At 48.8% G+C, this 14737-nt stretch overlaps 2 protein-coding genes across 9 annotated transcripts in view; one reads left to right on the top strand and one right to left on the bottom strand.

The window, feature by feature from the left end:
- The first annotated feature begins 230 nt into the window (after window positions 1-230).
- Window positions 231-1299, top strand: LOC120958853 (splicing factor 3A subunit 2). The gene is made up of 2 exons (XM_040381917.2): window positions 231-337; window positions 418-1299. Exon 2 carries the CDS (start codon window positions 422-424, stop codon window positions 1190-1192), a length of 771 nt encoding a protein of 256 aa, XP_040237851.1. The 5' UTR covers window positions 231-337; window positions 418-421; the 3' UTR covers window positions 1193-1299.
- Window positions 1300-3624: 2325 nt separating this feature from the next.
- The window catches only part of LOC120957583 (teneurin-m), a 512748-nt gene continuing 501635 nt past the window's right edge, over window positions 3625-14737 (bottom strand). For all 8 annotated transcript variants that reach the window (XM_040379858.2, XM_040379866.2, XM_040379863.2 and 5 more), the window contains one exon: window positions 3625-13599. In XM_040379858.2, the coding sequence (XP_040235792.2) occupies window positions 7704-13599 (5896 nt within the window). In that variant the 3' untranslated portion in view covers window positions 3625-7703. The remainder of the gene's footprint in view (window positions 13600-14737) is intronic.

Below are 14737 nucleotides of genomic sequence, written 5' to 3'. Positions count from 1 at the left end.
TTTGAAATCAGCTGTCAAGTAGGGCTGTTTGGTGAACGATTTTTTTTTTATTGAATTCTTGTTAAAAAAGAATAGTACAACATTTTACACGTAGAAAAATCCCACTTTCGTAATATTTTGTTTAGAAAAATACATTTTTGAATTTGAAAAGACGTTTTTTCCTTGATTTGTAATTCAAGCCTCCGCTATCATCCGCTGTATAGCAAATGGCGCTGCTACGTATGGCTTGAGCTGTCAAATCGCATTTATTGTTTACCTGGCGAAAGACGCGTTGTTTGTTGATTATCGGAGGAATTAAAACACATTTTTACTAAAATCCGGTTAAATACAGCGTGTGGTAAGTGTTTTTCCATTATCCAATAAACTACACCTTCCAGTGAACAGCAAAGTAACGTAATTTCCTCCCACCCTTTCCAGTGCGATGGATTTCCAGAACCGTGCCGGTGGCAAAACCGGCGGCGGCGGTGTCGCCTCCTGGTCCGAAAGCAACCGGGATCGGCGCGAGCGGCTCCGCCAGCTCGCCCTCGAAACGATCGACCTGAACAAGGATCCGTACTTTATGAAAAACCATCTCGGCTCGTACGAGTGTAAGCTCTGCCTGACGCTGCACAACAACGAGGGCAGCTACCTGTCCCACACGCAGGGCAAAAAGCATCAGGCCAATCTGGCACGCCGTGCGGCCAAGGAGGCGAAGGAAGCACCGTGGGTCATTCAGCCGGAGAAGCCGCGCATTGAGCCGAAAAAGTTCGTGAAAATTGGTCGGCCCGGCTACCGGGTGACGAAGCAGCGCGATCCGGAGAACGGCCAGCAGTCGCTGCTGTTCCAGATCGACTATCCGGAAATAACGGACGGCATCGTGCCGCGGCACCGGTTCATGTCGGCGTACGAGCAAAAGATAGAGCCGCCGGACCGCAAGTGGCAGTACCTGCTGTTTGCCGCCGAACCGTACGAAACGATCGCGTTCAAGGTGCCGTCTCGCGAGGTGGAGAAAACGGAGGGCAAGTTCTGGACGCACTGGAACAAAAACACGAAGCAATTTTTCCTCCAGTTTTCGTTCAAGCTCGAGCCGAAGATTATACCGCCGCCGCCCCCGAACGTGCACCGCATGCCGCATCCGGGCCGGCCGATGTTTAATCCGGTGCCGCCGCCGCCGATGGGCGTGATGCCGGTGCCGGCACCGCCGCACATGTAAGTGAGGAAGGGCGAGGGGAGGAAAGAGAGAGCTAGGGGAGGGAACCAATAATCTAATCTTCACGATATCTGTATGGATTAATACATAACTTTAATAACAAAGTGAAACACCAAGATGTCTTTTTTAAGCTAAATGAAATGATGACCTTTAAACTGTAGCTCAAAGGATCCTAGAAGAAGTCTCCGGGAAGTGTGTTGTAGTGATGGGAGCTCGGAATCGGACCTACTCGATTCCGTATTCGGCATCAATTCAGGAGTCGATTCCGAAATTTACTCCGGAGCCGATTCTGGAGTTGACTCTGGAAACGATTCAGAATCCGGATTCTCCGGATTCAGAATCGGAATCGCAATACAGGGTTTCCCACGATGTATTGGTCAGTTCCCATGATTTTTTGGTAGGTTCCCATCAATTTTTGGTGGGTTCGCATAGATTTTTGGTTCGTTCCCATAATTTATTGGTATTTTCCAATTGGATATCAATTTTATTGGACCAAAAAATTCTGGGAAACGGCCAAAAAATCGTGGGAACGTACCAAAAAAATATGGGGACTCACCAAAAATTGATGAGATCCAACCAATAAATCGTGGGAAACCCTGTATGCTCCGGAAGCGGAATCAGAATTAACTCCAGATTCGGGATTAGCTCCGGAATGAGAATCAGTTCTTGAAATGAAATAAGAAGTTTTAGAAGCGAAATCAGTCCGGGAATCTCCATGAGAATGGATCGTTAACGATTTGGATTCTTTGTGACCATCAATGCGTAGCATCATTAGACCCAAACGCTAATTCTTATCGAGATGCCGAAACTGATTCTGATTCCGAAGCCGACTCTGATACCGGAGCCGATTCCGGAGCCAATACCGGAGCCAATACCGGAATCGATTCTGGAATTGATTTTACTATCCAGAATCGTTTCCAGAAAACTTCTGAGCTAGCCGGAATCGACTCCGACGAAAACATATTTTTTCCCATCCCTCAGCCTGTGCCAACCGGTTATGCTATACACAGAGAACCATATCATTCCAAAGAACCTTTTTTGGGACCCATATCGCATGTTTATTTATAGTAGCAGTATTCAGATATGCCTCTATTTAATGAATACTGTCCAAATCTGATGAAAATCTCTTAAAAAACCGCGTTCGAGAGGAAGACGGTAAGAATAATGTTTGACCCAATATGTATGAAAGGGTCATGCAGAACTCCCTACATGGAGATGCTGCGTGGTCTGCAAGGGACAGAATGACTCAGACCGTAATATCATTAAAGGCAATCCACAAGAACAGAGGAGTAGTGTTAGGTCCAAGTTGAGTTGGCAATCATGTGTAGAGATTTTCCAGTTATAAGGCCGGGATAACGGAATTAGTCTGTGAGCTGTAACTGGTTTTGGACACTCCTACAGCAGGTCCTCAAGACCTCAAAGCAGTTCTAGCGCCAGATAGGTAAGAACCTGAAAGAGTATCTGAATCTCACCGATAATGGGTGCTGTAGGCATGCTTCTTCTATTTGGCGTCCTACGTCCTATGAGTACATTGTAGGCTTGAACCCATGACCTCATGACGAGCATGTTATTGCCACTATACCACAGGGCGGCCCCAAGGCTGTAGGCTTTCTATGAATCTGTAAATCGAATATGGTCCTTGGATAACTTTGAAGTTAGCACCTAAAGAAGAACCTAATGGTTTTGTGACTAAAGTCCATTGAACTGCTCTTCCCTTTATAAGTACCCAATATACTAACACAAGAACATAAGAAATTAAAAGTGTCCACACACTCTGATCAGGAGAAGAGCAGGTCCTCTGGCAAGAATAGATCTTCTTGTAAAGAGTTATTAGAAGAGTCATTCCTCTTGTTTTACAAAAGCCTCAAGATCTTCAGGGCAATTAACCGCCCATAAGGACTTAGTGGGAAGGACAATGTCTTTGCCACTTTCCAGGGCTAGGAACTAGGACCTATTACTGTACTAGCCATGGTCATACATTACATACCAGACATGGACATTTCATGAGAATGATAAAACATCCAACTAGTTCAGTCAAACCGCCACAACAATCCCGTTCAAACCCCACCTTTGCTTTCTTTCACCAACTTTCCCAAAATACCCCAAAAAGTAAAAAAAACTCCATTTTATTTTTTTTTATTATTTTTTATGTTTATTTTTCCTCATTAGTTTTATGAATAATAATAATAATGAATAATCGTAATAATATTGCCGCACCGCTCACATGTGAGCGTGCGCTTGCGTTTTTTTTTTGTTTGTTTGCTTGTTTTGTTTCACTTTCACTCCTCTGTTCTGTTTGATGTTATTATTAACGCGGCGTTGCCTTTCTGCGCGTTTGTTTTGCAACTTTTTGTTTGCTCTTCTTCCTTTCTCTACACCACAACGGATCTCACATTTTGTTTGCTACTATTTGTGTATTTTTTTGCCTTTTTTTCTTTTACTTTTGCTTTTGCTTTTGTTTGTTTAAACTTATTTTACGTGGATTTCTTCTTCTTCTCTTTGCTTTTTTCAACGGTTCCTACTGTCGCGGCTTTTGCTCGCGCTTCTCCAATTCGTTTCGTTCCACTACTATACCTTAGGTAAAATTTATACAATTTTCACGACACAACATTGCCCTCCGTCCTAGGGCTTGTCTGTTTGTGTGTGTGTGTTTGTTATCTTATCTCCATTTGAGAATTTCCCATCAGCAAACGGAGAGAGAAAGAGCGAGTCACAGGGAAGAAAAAAAATCAAATCTACATACACACCCCGCACAGTTCACCAATGAGCGCTGCCAAGGTGACGCGGGTGCTTGACGCACAGTTTTACTTGTTCTGTGCTAAACTTTCTTTAATTCTTTCTACAACTACTACGTTCGAGTTTCGATCCGGTGTTTTTTCTCCCTCTCTCTCTCTTTCTCTTTGCTTTCCTTCTTCATTTTTTTTCCTTCTTTCGCTACTACAATTCTCACTTACTAATGTGTTCTTCTGTTTACTCTGCAGTTCTCTTCCACGTTTTAAATTCACAACAGCTTTCACACTGCTTTAATGTGTTTCGTCTCACGTCAAATATTGCGTTATAATTAGTTTTTGGTATATTTACAAAAAAAACGGTTTCACCGACCCCTCCTCTTCCCACCATGACTTTTCCTTCAAAGGGCCCGCGCGAAAAGAGGGGAGGGGGGGGGGGAGCGGAAAGGAGATGTGTGATCATCTCCGTGTTCCAGTTCAATGTTTTAAAAAATGTCATGTTTCTTGCGTTCATGTTCAAATGTTTTCGCTTTTGTTTTTATCTCATTTGTCTCCTTCTTTCTTTAACTGCTTTCCTTAGTCACGGACGTTTTTCTTTATCGTTTGTTATGTTTTCGTCTTTGTTTTTTTTTCACTCTGTTTTCTTTACAACTTATTTCTTATCGCTTTTTCGCTTCCTCGTCACTCTTCCTGTTTTCTTTTTTATTCCCTTCTTTTTATCACTAAACAATATATTTACAAAGTTTTACATGCATGCAAGACGACACACTCACAGTAGCCGCGTCACCAATTAGCCTTAAACACTACTTGTGTCTGGGGAAGGAGGAGTAGGAGCAGGGTTTTTATTTTCCACATTTTGCATTATCATGCGAGTAGCTCCACTTTCTATACTCTACCGAATGATTTTTGTATGCGTGTGTGTACGTGTTTTAGAGGAAAGTAACGGATACGGAAGGCATGGGAGTAGTCGTCTCTAGTCGCTAAAGATGAACTTAACACGTAAAACAAATCTTTTTCAAACAAACACATTCATCCATCCATGAAGCACTTTTGCACCTAATGAAGGTGCGTTTTTTTGTTCAACTCTAGTTTGCTGCTCTTACAAGCTACTCTACAATGTCACGATTTCCGTAATGTTTCTTCTTCTTTTTTCGCTTTGTGTTAGTTACTTCCACTCTTTTCGTTTTTTTTCTCTTTGATTGCACAACTTTCATTTGCCTACTTGAAAATACGCAAACGAACCTTTTTTTGTCTCATTTTTGTATCATTTCACACATTTTGTTTCTTTAGGGTTTTCTGGATGGAAGATATTCTTTTGTTTTTTTTTTTGTTTTTGTTTTAGGATTGGAAAATAGCTCACGCTTTAGTTAGAAAGGGAAGGGAAATGACAGGGGATGGGAGAGAAAACAAGAATTCATCTACAGTTTCACAACGTTTACGACCGAGCTCTGACGCGTTCGGTGACATTTTTGTTTTTAGTAGTATTTTTTTTTCCACAGGTTTTTTAGTACACACTACCAGTATCTGCTTACTACAGGGGCGCTTGCCACCAGTTTTCTTTTTCGCTCGTCACTTTCTATATTGCTTTTAAGATTTCATCCATCAACCTTTGCTCCCACCCTCCCAACCCCCTGACTCGTGTGTGTATGTATGTGTGATCTGTGTGTGATCGTGTGGGAGCGACATCTATTACATAGTAGTTCTCCTGCTGCAATCGCTTGCGTCTATAAGACCTAATATTCCTATTCCGTTCCGCATCCTTTCGGACTTCGCATGGTCGTTACTCAACCTTCCCATTCTCGTTTAAACCCCACAGACACACCACAATCATTGTTACACATGCCCACGACACGATCGCACACTTTCGTCCTTCTCGTTGCTAAAACCACGCACGCATCCTCACACTCATTTCCTTGCTACTAATGTCGAATCAGTCATACTAAGAGAGAAAGCTCCTCGATCACTTTCTATGCTGAGATTCACCTCTCTTACACACTCACAAACACACATGAACAAACAATTACACGGATTTCCTATGCCTGGGGGCGATTGATAAGCGGATAAGACTCTCTCTCACTTCCACATACCTCAAAGAGTGATCTAATGACGATATGCAATGTCACGGAATGAAACAAAGGAAAGAGAAAGTGGAAAACACAAAGATACTCACAACTACAACACTTTTCTGCTCTAATTTACTGTTTTAGTGTGTGTGTGTGCTGTTTTGTTCGCTTGTCTCCTTTCACACGTTTAGTTTTGCTGAGTTCTACAATTTTTTTACCTATTCTTTGCGCTCGCTTTCCGCTTCTTGTTTTTGTTCGTTACACATTTGCACACTATTCTAGGCTTTACTTGTCTATTGGTTTACAATGTTTTGTTTATTCTTCTTTCGCTCTATTCTGCTTCCTTCTCCTCCTCCTGCATCCTCCGTTACAAATACCCTGTAGAAGCCAAAGAAATGGAAATGCGAATGTAACGAACCAGCCAGGTTCGGCGACAACGTGACTTTTAAAGTTTAATCAACCATTTGAGTGGTAGTAGTTTCATGTCTTGAGTTTACTCTAGTGTTGTGTTGTATGGATCTGTCTGTCTGTCTGCCTGTCTGTGTGTCTGTGCTTAGTTTACTCTGCAATATATTATTTGGTGGGTTTTCTTATGTGTTGTGTATGACCTGTATGAGGCGCTACAGAGAGAGATTAGCTAATAGAGAAAACGAAAGAAACGAGTGAAGTTGTGTGCAGCGTGTTGTGTGTGATTTCATTGATTTCATTAGACGATGAGTTTGACAATGAAACAAAAGCAAACCCCCTAAAGCCCTGTTCCTTTGCTATGGCGTGTGCTTTCGGTTTTACAATTGTAGTAAATAGTCTATGCGAGTCTGTACAATCATTCCGAGTTTCTCTCTTGGAGCTCCCAAACCTCCTGCTGAGAGGCCCAACGTGGACGTTAGCGCGCCAAATACTTATACAATGCTTTCTGTGATTGTGTGTGTGTTTTTTTCTCTCTCTGCAAATGGAACGGGTACAATTATGGCACGGCTAACACGGTACTAGCGGCGCTTCCATCCGACGTTTATTGCGCTTCTCAACGATTGGGCAGGAAAAAGAGATAAATAGAGAGAGACCTAGCGAGCGAGCGAGTAACCCTGCAGCGCAGTGAAACATCGCAGTCTTTAAAACACTCCATCTACTGTTTTATGAGACGATTAAAAAGAAATTCAACGTTCGCTGCTTGTGCCACGTCGTGGTTGAGATTCTCAAATGATCCTACCGCACGATGGGTAGTAAGTGTCTGTTGGTGTGTTTGTGTGTTAATTACCTATAGCTATACATCTCAATATGCGCTGCTAAACGTAACGTTACGTTAAGTAACGCCTCTACTAGTCAATGTGTCACTGTGAAGGAATGGCGTCTCTTTCTCTCTCTTAAAAAAAGCAAATCGATCGATGATCGTGAGATGATCTGTCCCACTGTGTGAGTGTCATCCATCGCTCTGTGTGATACGTGTGATACGTGATCTACGAATCTTCCAGAAAGGGGAGACATTTGGGGGATTTGATTTTTTGTTTGTTCTGCCTACACTTTTACACAACGATTAGCGCGATCTTACAAAACATGCTCCATAAAACGTAAGAAACATACACATACATACATACACACACACACACTGACGGGGTAAACCGAAAAGTACGGCGCAAAACGGAAAGTAACTCCTATGTATATCACAATATCTAGAACATCCTATGCTGCGGGAAGCAGACGACGAACCCCCCTCACCTAGGGGCTTCACGTGGAGGCGCTCGGCCGTACCGTTGCTGCCGAGGCTGACGTCACTACGACGGCCGGCACCGAAGATGGCACCGAGGACGCGGAAGTAGGCGCCGACGATGACGCCGCTGACGCTGACGATGCTACCGAGGAGGAAGCAGGCGCTGACGCTGACGTTGACGTAGCGGACGACATGGAAGAAGTCGGCACGGAAGTCGATGGTGCAACGGACGCCACCGGCAATGGCAGTATGATCGTCTCGTGACGATGCTCTCGCTTTGCCTTATGACCACCGCCGCCACCACCGCTAGAAGTTCCACCGCTCTTTCGGCGCTTCCGCTTCGAGTCCCGCTGGAACGCCACATTGCCCGGATCGTCCGCCAGCTGCGGATACTTGTGAATGCTGTGTATGTCCACCCCGATCCATCCGTCCACATCGCCGTGCGAGATCAGCTCCTCCTTCTCCTCCTCCGTCCAATCGCCACGGCCCTGGAACCCGGCCGCTACCAGCTGCTTCTCCAGCTCCCACGCCCGCTCGACCGCCCGTTTGTGCGCGTGCTTCAAAATCCGATGACGCTCCTGCTCAGGATCAACTCCGTACTTGATGATCACGACCGCGTCGGGACCGTGCAGACGCAGTTCCTTCCCATTCGCTCCACCATGATCGTTGATTTCGTGCGCGGAAATGTTAAACATACCGCCAAGCCGGCGCAACTCCTCCGTATCATCGCGCAGCTTCATCACGTTGTCCTTCACGAAGTAGAACACGTCCTGATCGTGGATGCTGAAGTGCAGATCGAGGAAGTGGGAGTTGTTGAACACGGACGACACCACGTCCTGCACCACGCTGTTCGAACCGTCCACCACGCTCACCAGTGCCCGGCCATCGATGCGCGAGATCAGCACACCCTCGCCGAACACGCCGCGCCGGTAGGCAACGCGCGGCAGCAAGTTGCGCGTCTTCAGCTCCATCTTCAGCAGCGGCTTCGGGATGAACCCAAAGTCGGCAAACTTCTCGTCCACCTTCTCCACGATGCACTGCAGCCCGGACATGACGCCAAAGTCGGGCGCCAGCTGGGGCGACTTGATCGTGGCCGTCGGCCGGTAGATCATGTCCCGCGTGTACCGCGATCCCTGCATCTTCGTCACGTCGTACCCGAACAGCTTCAGCCAGGAGCGCAGATCGTTCATGTAGTTACCCTCCGGTTCGCGCCGATTGATCGGATCATTGTTGTGGAACCGGTAGATAAACACGTCCGTCGGGTGGCGCATCTCCGTCGCCAGCTGCTCCCAGGCCGGTGTCATCCACTGGCCCACGCCCGTATCGTACAGCCGCTGCTCCATGTACACTAGCCGCGTGTTGGGATCGAGCAGTCCACCGTGGAAATCAATCGGCACGAACAGTCCCGGATTGGTGTCCTTCACAATCTTGCCGAACGGAGTGCGGCGGATCTCCTTCACGATCGCACCACCGACATCGAACAGTGCAATCGGTGAACCGTTTTGATCCGTCGCAACGTAGTACCGCTGATCACCCGTCTCGATGGCGATCAACATGTGCCGATCGTCGTACAGCAGTCTAGATGTACGGCCCGCCTTCGGGTAGTGGATGTGCGTGATCAGCTCCGGTGCGTTCAGATTCGCGTAGAAGTACTGCGTCACATTGCCCTTCTCATCGTGGCACGCCACCAGCCGGCCGAGATCATCGTAGAAGTACCACGTCTGGAACCGATCACGCTCCATCGCATGGATCAACTGACCCCGGTTGTTGTAGCGATACTTCTGCTCACCTCGGCGCACTACGTATCCACGTGCATCGTAGCTATTGAACTCAACATCTCCAACCTGCACCACCCGATCACCCGTATCGTAGCCGAGATTCGTCTTATCACCCTGCTCCAGAATGCCAATGATGTTACCATTCTCATCGTACACGTATTTCCAGCTGTTCGTGCCAACTACTTCCATCACGTGACCGTCCGCGTTGTAGTTCACCTTGTCGAGGGAAGTCGACCGGCCCACCATCACCTTGTGCGTGCGGATACGGTTTCGCAGATCGTAATCCAGCTCCAACCGGTACACATCAAACGACTTGATGTTGATCAGCACACTCTTCACCCGGCCATGCTCGTCAAAGTCCGTAATCGTGAAGAATTGCTTCGAAGTGTCCTGCACCACGGTACGATTGAAGGCGTTGCGGGTGATGCGCAGATCGCTCACCGCATCCAGCGTACCTTGAGCCGGCCCGTACTTGAACCTCACGATCGGCAGCTCCTTCCCGTTCACATCCATCTCGATGCCACTGAGCCTGGCATTGCCATCGTACTGGTACTTGAAGTGTGCCGACGCCAGTCCACTCTTCGAGCCAAACTTCAGCTTCTCGTCCTTCAACACCCCGGCATGGTACTTGAACTCGCGCCGCAACTCAAATCCAGGCTCGAGCACCTCCACTTGCTTCACCAGACTCGTGCTCTCCTGGTACGTGTACTGCGTGGAGGACAACCCTGCCAGGATCGTCTCCAACCTTCCAGCACTGTCATGCACGAACGCCACCTTCCCGCTCTGGTGTGGATGAATCTTTGCCAGTATCTGTCCCTCATCGCTGTACAGAATCTCAAACGGATGTCGATTGATCGGCGAGTAGTACTGATACTTGAAGAACCCGAGCGAAGTTTGCAGCGAGAACGCGTGAATGTGTCCGCGTGGAGTCGTGAGGGATTGTAGCGCACCCGCATCATCGTACTGCAGCAGATAGTCCGACCGGCGCGGTGTCGTCACCTTGAGCGGCAAACTACTGAACGTGTCCTTGAACGCGTACACGATCGAGCTGCCGTCACCGTACTTGATCTCGTTCAGCCGACCGGCCCGATCGAACGTGTACTCCTCCTTCAGGTTGCCCCACTTCCACGAGATCAACCGGCCGAACCGATCGTACTCCAGATCGACGTCCGCGTACTCGCCCGACTGTGGTCTGTACGCGATCGGGCGCGATGACTTATCGTACGTAACGTTCAGCAGCTCGGTCTTATCGTCCACGGAGACTGTGATCGAGGATGTATCCTTCTCGTACTCAAACGTGAGCAGGTTTTCTCCGTTTACGCGCAACTTCCTTCCAACCTGTGTGAGTGTGCGTGCATTCTTGCCCCTCACCGGTACATGGCGGATGAAGTAACGCCACTCGAAGCGATTCGAAAGATCACCATTGATCTCTGTGCGTTGTTTCGAGGGTACCGGGTAGCTTTCACCGAGAAGTGGATCAACTTCCGCAAGCAGTACGTACGGGACAGACTCAACCGACACGGCGTTACCCCAGGGGGAAACGCTCGTAGTACCACCGTCGAGCATTACCGTCGTCTTGGTAGCCGCTTCTCCCACCTTCGACACCACCGACGAGCCCTGGATCAGCATCGACACTTCGCGCTGCGAGTTCTCCGTCACCTTCACGGTGGCGCCCTGCACGCTCAGATCAAACGTCAGATCAATCACCTTGCCAGTAGGCGTCACCGCCGACGTTAGCCTTCCAAACTCATCGTAATTGTACACGTACGAACGACCAGTCGAATCAAGCTTCGTCTTCAGCAGCCCAGTAGGCCCGTGGTACTCAAACGTGACGTTGTAGTTGTCCGGTGTGTTTAGCTCGTGCAGCATCTTCATGCGCGTCATGCGCAGCCGACACTTTTGACCCTTCGTGTTCTCGATCGAGTTCACCTGGGAGGTGTAGTCGCGCAGCAGGAACACCTTATTTCCCGCCGCATCCGTCACCGTGCTCAGCTTGCCGTTCGAGGTGTTCACGTTGTACAGGAAGCTGTACACCGTCTCGCCCGTCATGATGTTCTTGGTTGCGATGTGCTGGCCGAAGCGATTGAAGACGTAGATCTCCTGTGCGTTCGGGGCGTAGATCTCGTACTCCTTGGAGGTTCCCGCTTCCGGAAGACTTGAAATAACGGAGCGGATGCGATAGTTGGCCTGATCCGCGATGTGAACATGTCCGTCTGGTGTCACAGTAATGGCAGATATCGTATTAAACTTGGCACTGATCGCTAGGTAGTGGTCGGCTTCATAGCAATCGCATCCCCGCTCGAGACAGTTACACTTTGACTCTGCACCGGCGTATGGAGATATCTTCCCGTCTGTTCCGATCACGCGGATACGATTGATGCGCTGAGAGTCACTTTCCGCCACGTAAAGATCACCAGAAGGAGCAAAGGCAATGCTCTGCGGCATAACGAGAGTTGCGTGGATCGCAAGATCTGTGTCGTAGCTGAGCGAAGCAACAGAGGAGGCTCCACTTACACCCGTGCTAACACCCGTGCCGGATCCACTAGCAGTGGCACAGTGCATCGGCCTTCCAGCAATGACTCTAACTCGACCATCCGGTGTCATGCGCAGGATCATATGGTCGTCGATTATGTGCAGCGTATCATCCAGCGGATTGATCGTCAGTTCTGTCGGCCAACGCAGATGCATCTCTTCAATCTTCAGAGTACCCTCACACGGGACCGGCTTCCAGTGGGACTTGTGCATATGGTTGCCGATCAGTGTGCTGATCACACCGTCACGATCCACCATGCGAATGTTCGTACCATCGGCAAAGTACAGAATGTTGTCAGACGAGATCGCAACACCCTTCGGATAGGCAAGCTTCGCATCCCGTGCCAGCCCGCCATCTCCACAGTGAGCTTCGTCGCCGGGAAGACAGCGTTCACCACTGCCCACCACCGGCTCCCAGTTGTGATCGGGATCGTGCGTATCGTCCTTGTTGCGCACCTTGATGATCTGATGCGACTCGGGGTCCGAAACGTACAGCGATCCATCGAGCGGACTCAACGCCATATGATAGCGGTAAGAGACGCGCGTCGCATTCAGCTTCACCACCGTCCGTACCGTACCGTCGATCATGATCCGTCGGATGTAGTTAAAGTCCCCAACGTAAAGACTACCGTCCGGGGCTGCCGCTAGCGCAACCGGCGCCAGCAGTCGCTGCTTCGTCGCCACACCATTACAATCACCACACTCGAGCGGTCGCTGATGTCCATCGCCCATCGCGGTCAGTATAACGCGCGGCTTGTGCTTCAGGTAAATGTTCGACCCATCGCCCTTCTGCAGGATGCCCTCGTGGAAGTTGTACCGATGGTGAATGTCCAGGTTCCAGCCTCCCACCTCCGAGATGCTCATGTCGTGCCCGCTCAGCTTCGTCGTCTGCACGTCCCACACCACGTCCTTGCAGTCGGTGTACTGGTAGCCCACCTTAACGACCGCAGTCGTGATGCCGTACACACGCTGCCGGTAGATGTTGAGCCGATTCCAGGGGTAGGTGAACTTAATGCCAGGGTCCGCTTCAAACACACGCTCGAACAGAATGCCCTCGATAGTGATGCGCAGGTAGATGAGCTTCAGGGTCGGCGGGATCACGTCCGGTGTGAGCTGCAGCTTGATCGTCGACAGATAGCCAGCCGCACGGGAGCTATGGTAGACAAGGTTTAGCCCAGTTCCGGGGATGGCGAGCGATTCCTGGATGACTTGCGACTCTGCCAAGATGGCACTACGATCAGGGCAAGCTCCCTGGAATCCATGCTTCCACGTGGCCAACACAACCGGCTTCATCAGATCGTAGTCGTGCGAAAAGCAAGTGTGCGGTGGCCCATGGTGCGATTTGTCGTCCGAGGTGGACATCACAACCGTGTCGATGATGACGACCTCATTCCAGGGTACCTGAACGATGCGCGTCTGCGGTCGGAAGGGCGAGCGGCCAAACTGGAGCGTGATGGCACCGCCACCGTTCACCATCAGATCGAACCACCCATCGTCCCGGGTGAGGGTGAAGCCTTCCAGCGGGGTCGAGGTGCTGACACGCACTCCGACCAGTCCCATGTTGAGCGAGGTAACTACGCGCCCACGTATGACGGCGGAACGGCTGTAAGGGACAAAACCAGAAACCATATTAGAGTGTTATCTTGCATTTGGGGAAAGCAGGCAGTTGTGGTCCCTCCGGGGACGTGTACGGGCATTTGCGAGCGAATTCTCTCTGGAGCGGCTGCTCCCGAGAGTCCTGAGCTTCTCTAGTCTTGTATACTATAAAATCTTAATTGCTAAACACAGCTTTTGCACAAAGGACAAACAGATTGGAGATTTGTTGGAGCGAAATGCGGTTGTTGGGGAGATGTTGTTGTTGTTGTTGGGAAGAAAATGAATGCGATAAAATCAAACATAATTGAACGCGATTTTGTAGTGTCGTATCAAGCTAAAAGAAGGAACCAAAAAATCGCTACTCTAAATCGCATGCAAAGCCTGAGCCATGTAACTGAATTAAGCGAAATGATGTTGCGTTCGTGATACACACAAACATCGTAATCTACGCGGCAGTCTGGCAGTCCCTTGGAATTCGGCGAACTCCAATGGTCCGCTGGACTCCCTTTCCGGAACGATAAATAAATGAACTGATAATAGAATTAAGCGTTCAACGTACGGCATGGTACAAAAACATTACGTGACCAGCCGGGTCCTAAAACAAGCGAATTCTTATTAAGAAAAAAACCCAAACAAAAAACCAAAAAACATGGCCGCTAATGCATCCACGCAAGCTGAAAAGTATATTTTCTATGTAATAGCATTAAAATGTTCAAACATGACATAAACGCACACACACACTTTCGGACAACGTACAGCTACAATTTAGGTGGCAACATGCGTTCTCCACGCGATAATGTGCAATATCTGACCCGCTTTTCCCGCCGTTGGGAGGGTTGTTTTTTTGCACATTTATTGCACATTGCGCGCTCCAGTTTTATGCAGCTGCAGCACCCAATCAGCAGTACACAATCTACATGCTGACCTCACTCAACCGCTGGCTATATACACCTCGGGTGATAAATTTCGGGTTTATGAAGCCCCGGAGTTCTTCTCCCCGCATTGCACTGCCACGATTTTCGGGGCCCGGAGGCTGTGGGATAGGCGCAAACCGCAACTGCAACATGCAGCGTCCCATTAAAAATTTCCACATGAATAACTGGCCGGGCGGCATGCACGGAGGGGGACGACAGCATGGACCTCGG

This window comes from Anopheles coluzzii, chromosome 3 (genome assembly GCF_943734685.1).
Source record: "Anopheles coluzzii chromosome 3, AcolN3, whole genome shotgun sequence".
Lineage (NCBI taxonomy): Eukaryota > Metazoa > Arthropoda > Insecta > Diptera > Culicidae > Anopheles > Anopheles coluzzii.
This window is presented reverse-complemented; position numbering and strand designations above follow the sequence as displayed.

Bases quoted from the DNA above. Each gene is read 5' to 3' on its own strand.
- LOC120958853 (XM_040381917.2), top strand. From the start codon at position 422: ATGGATTTCCAGAACCGTGCCGGTGGCAAAACCGGCGGCGGCGGTGTC.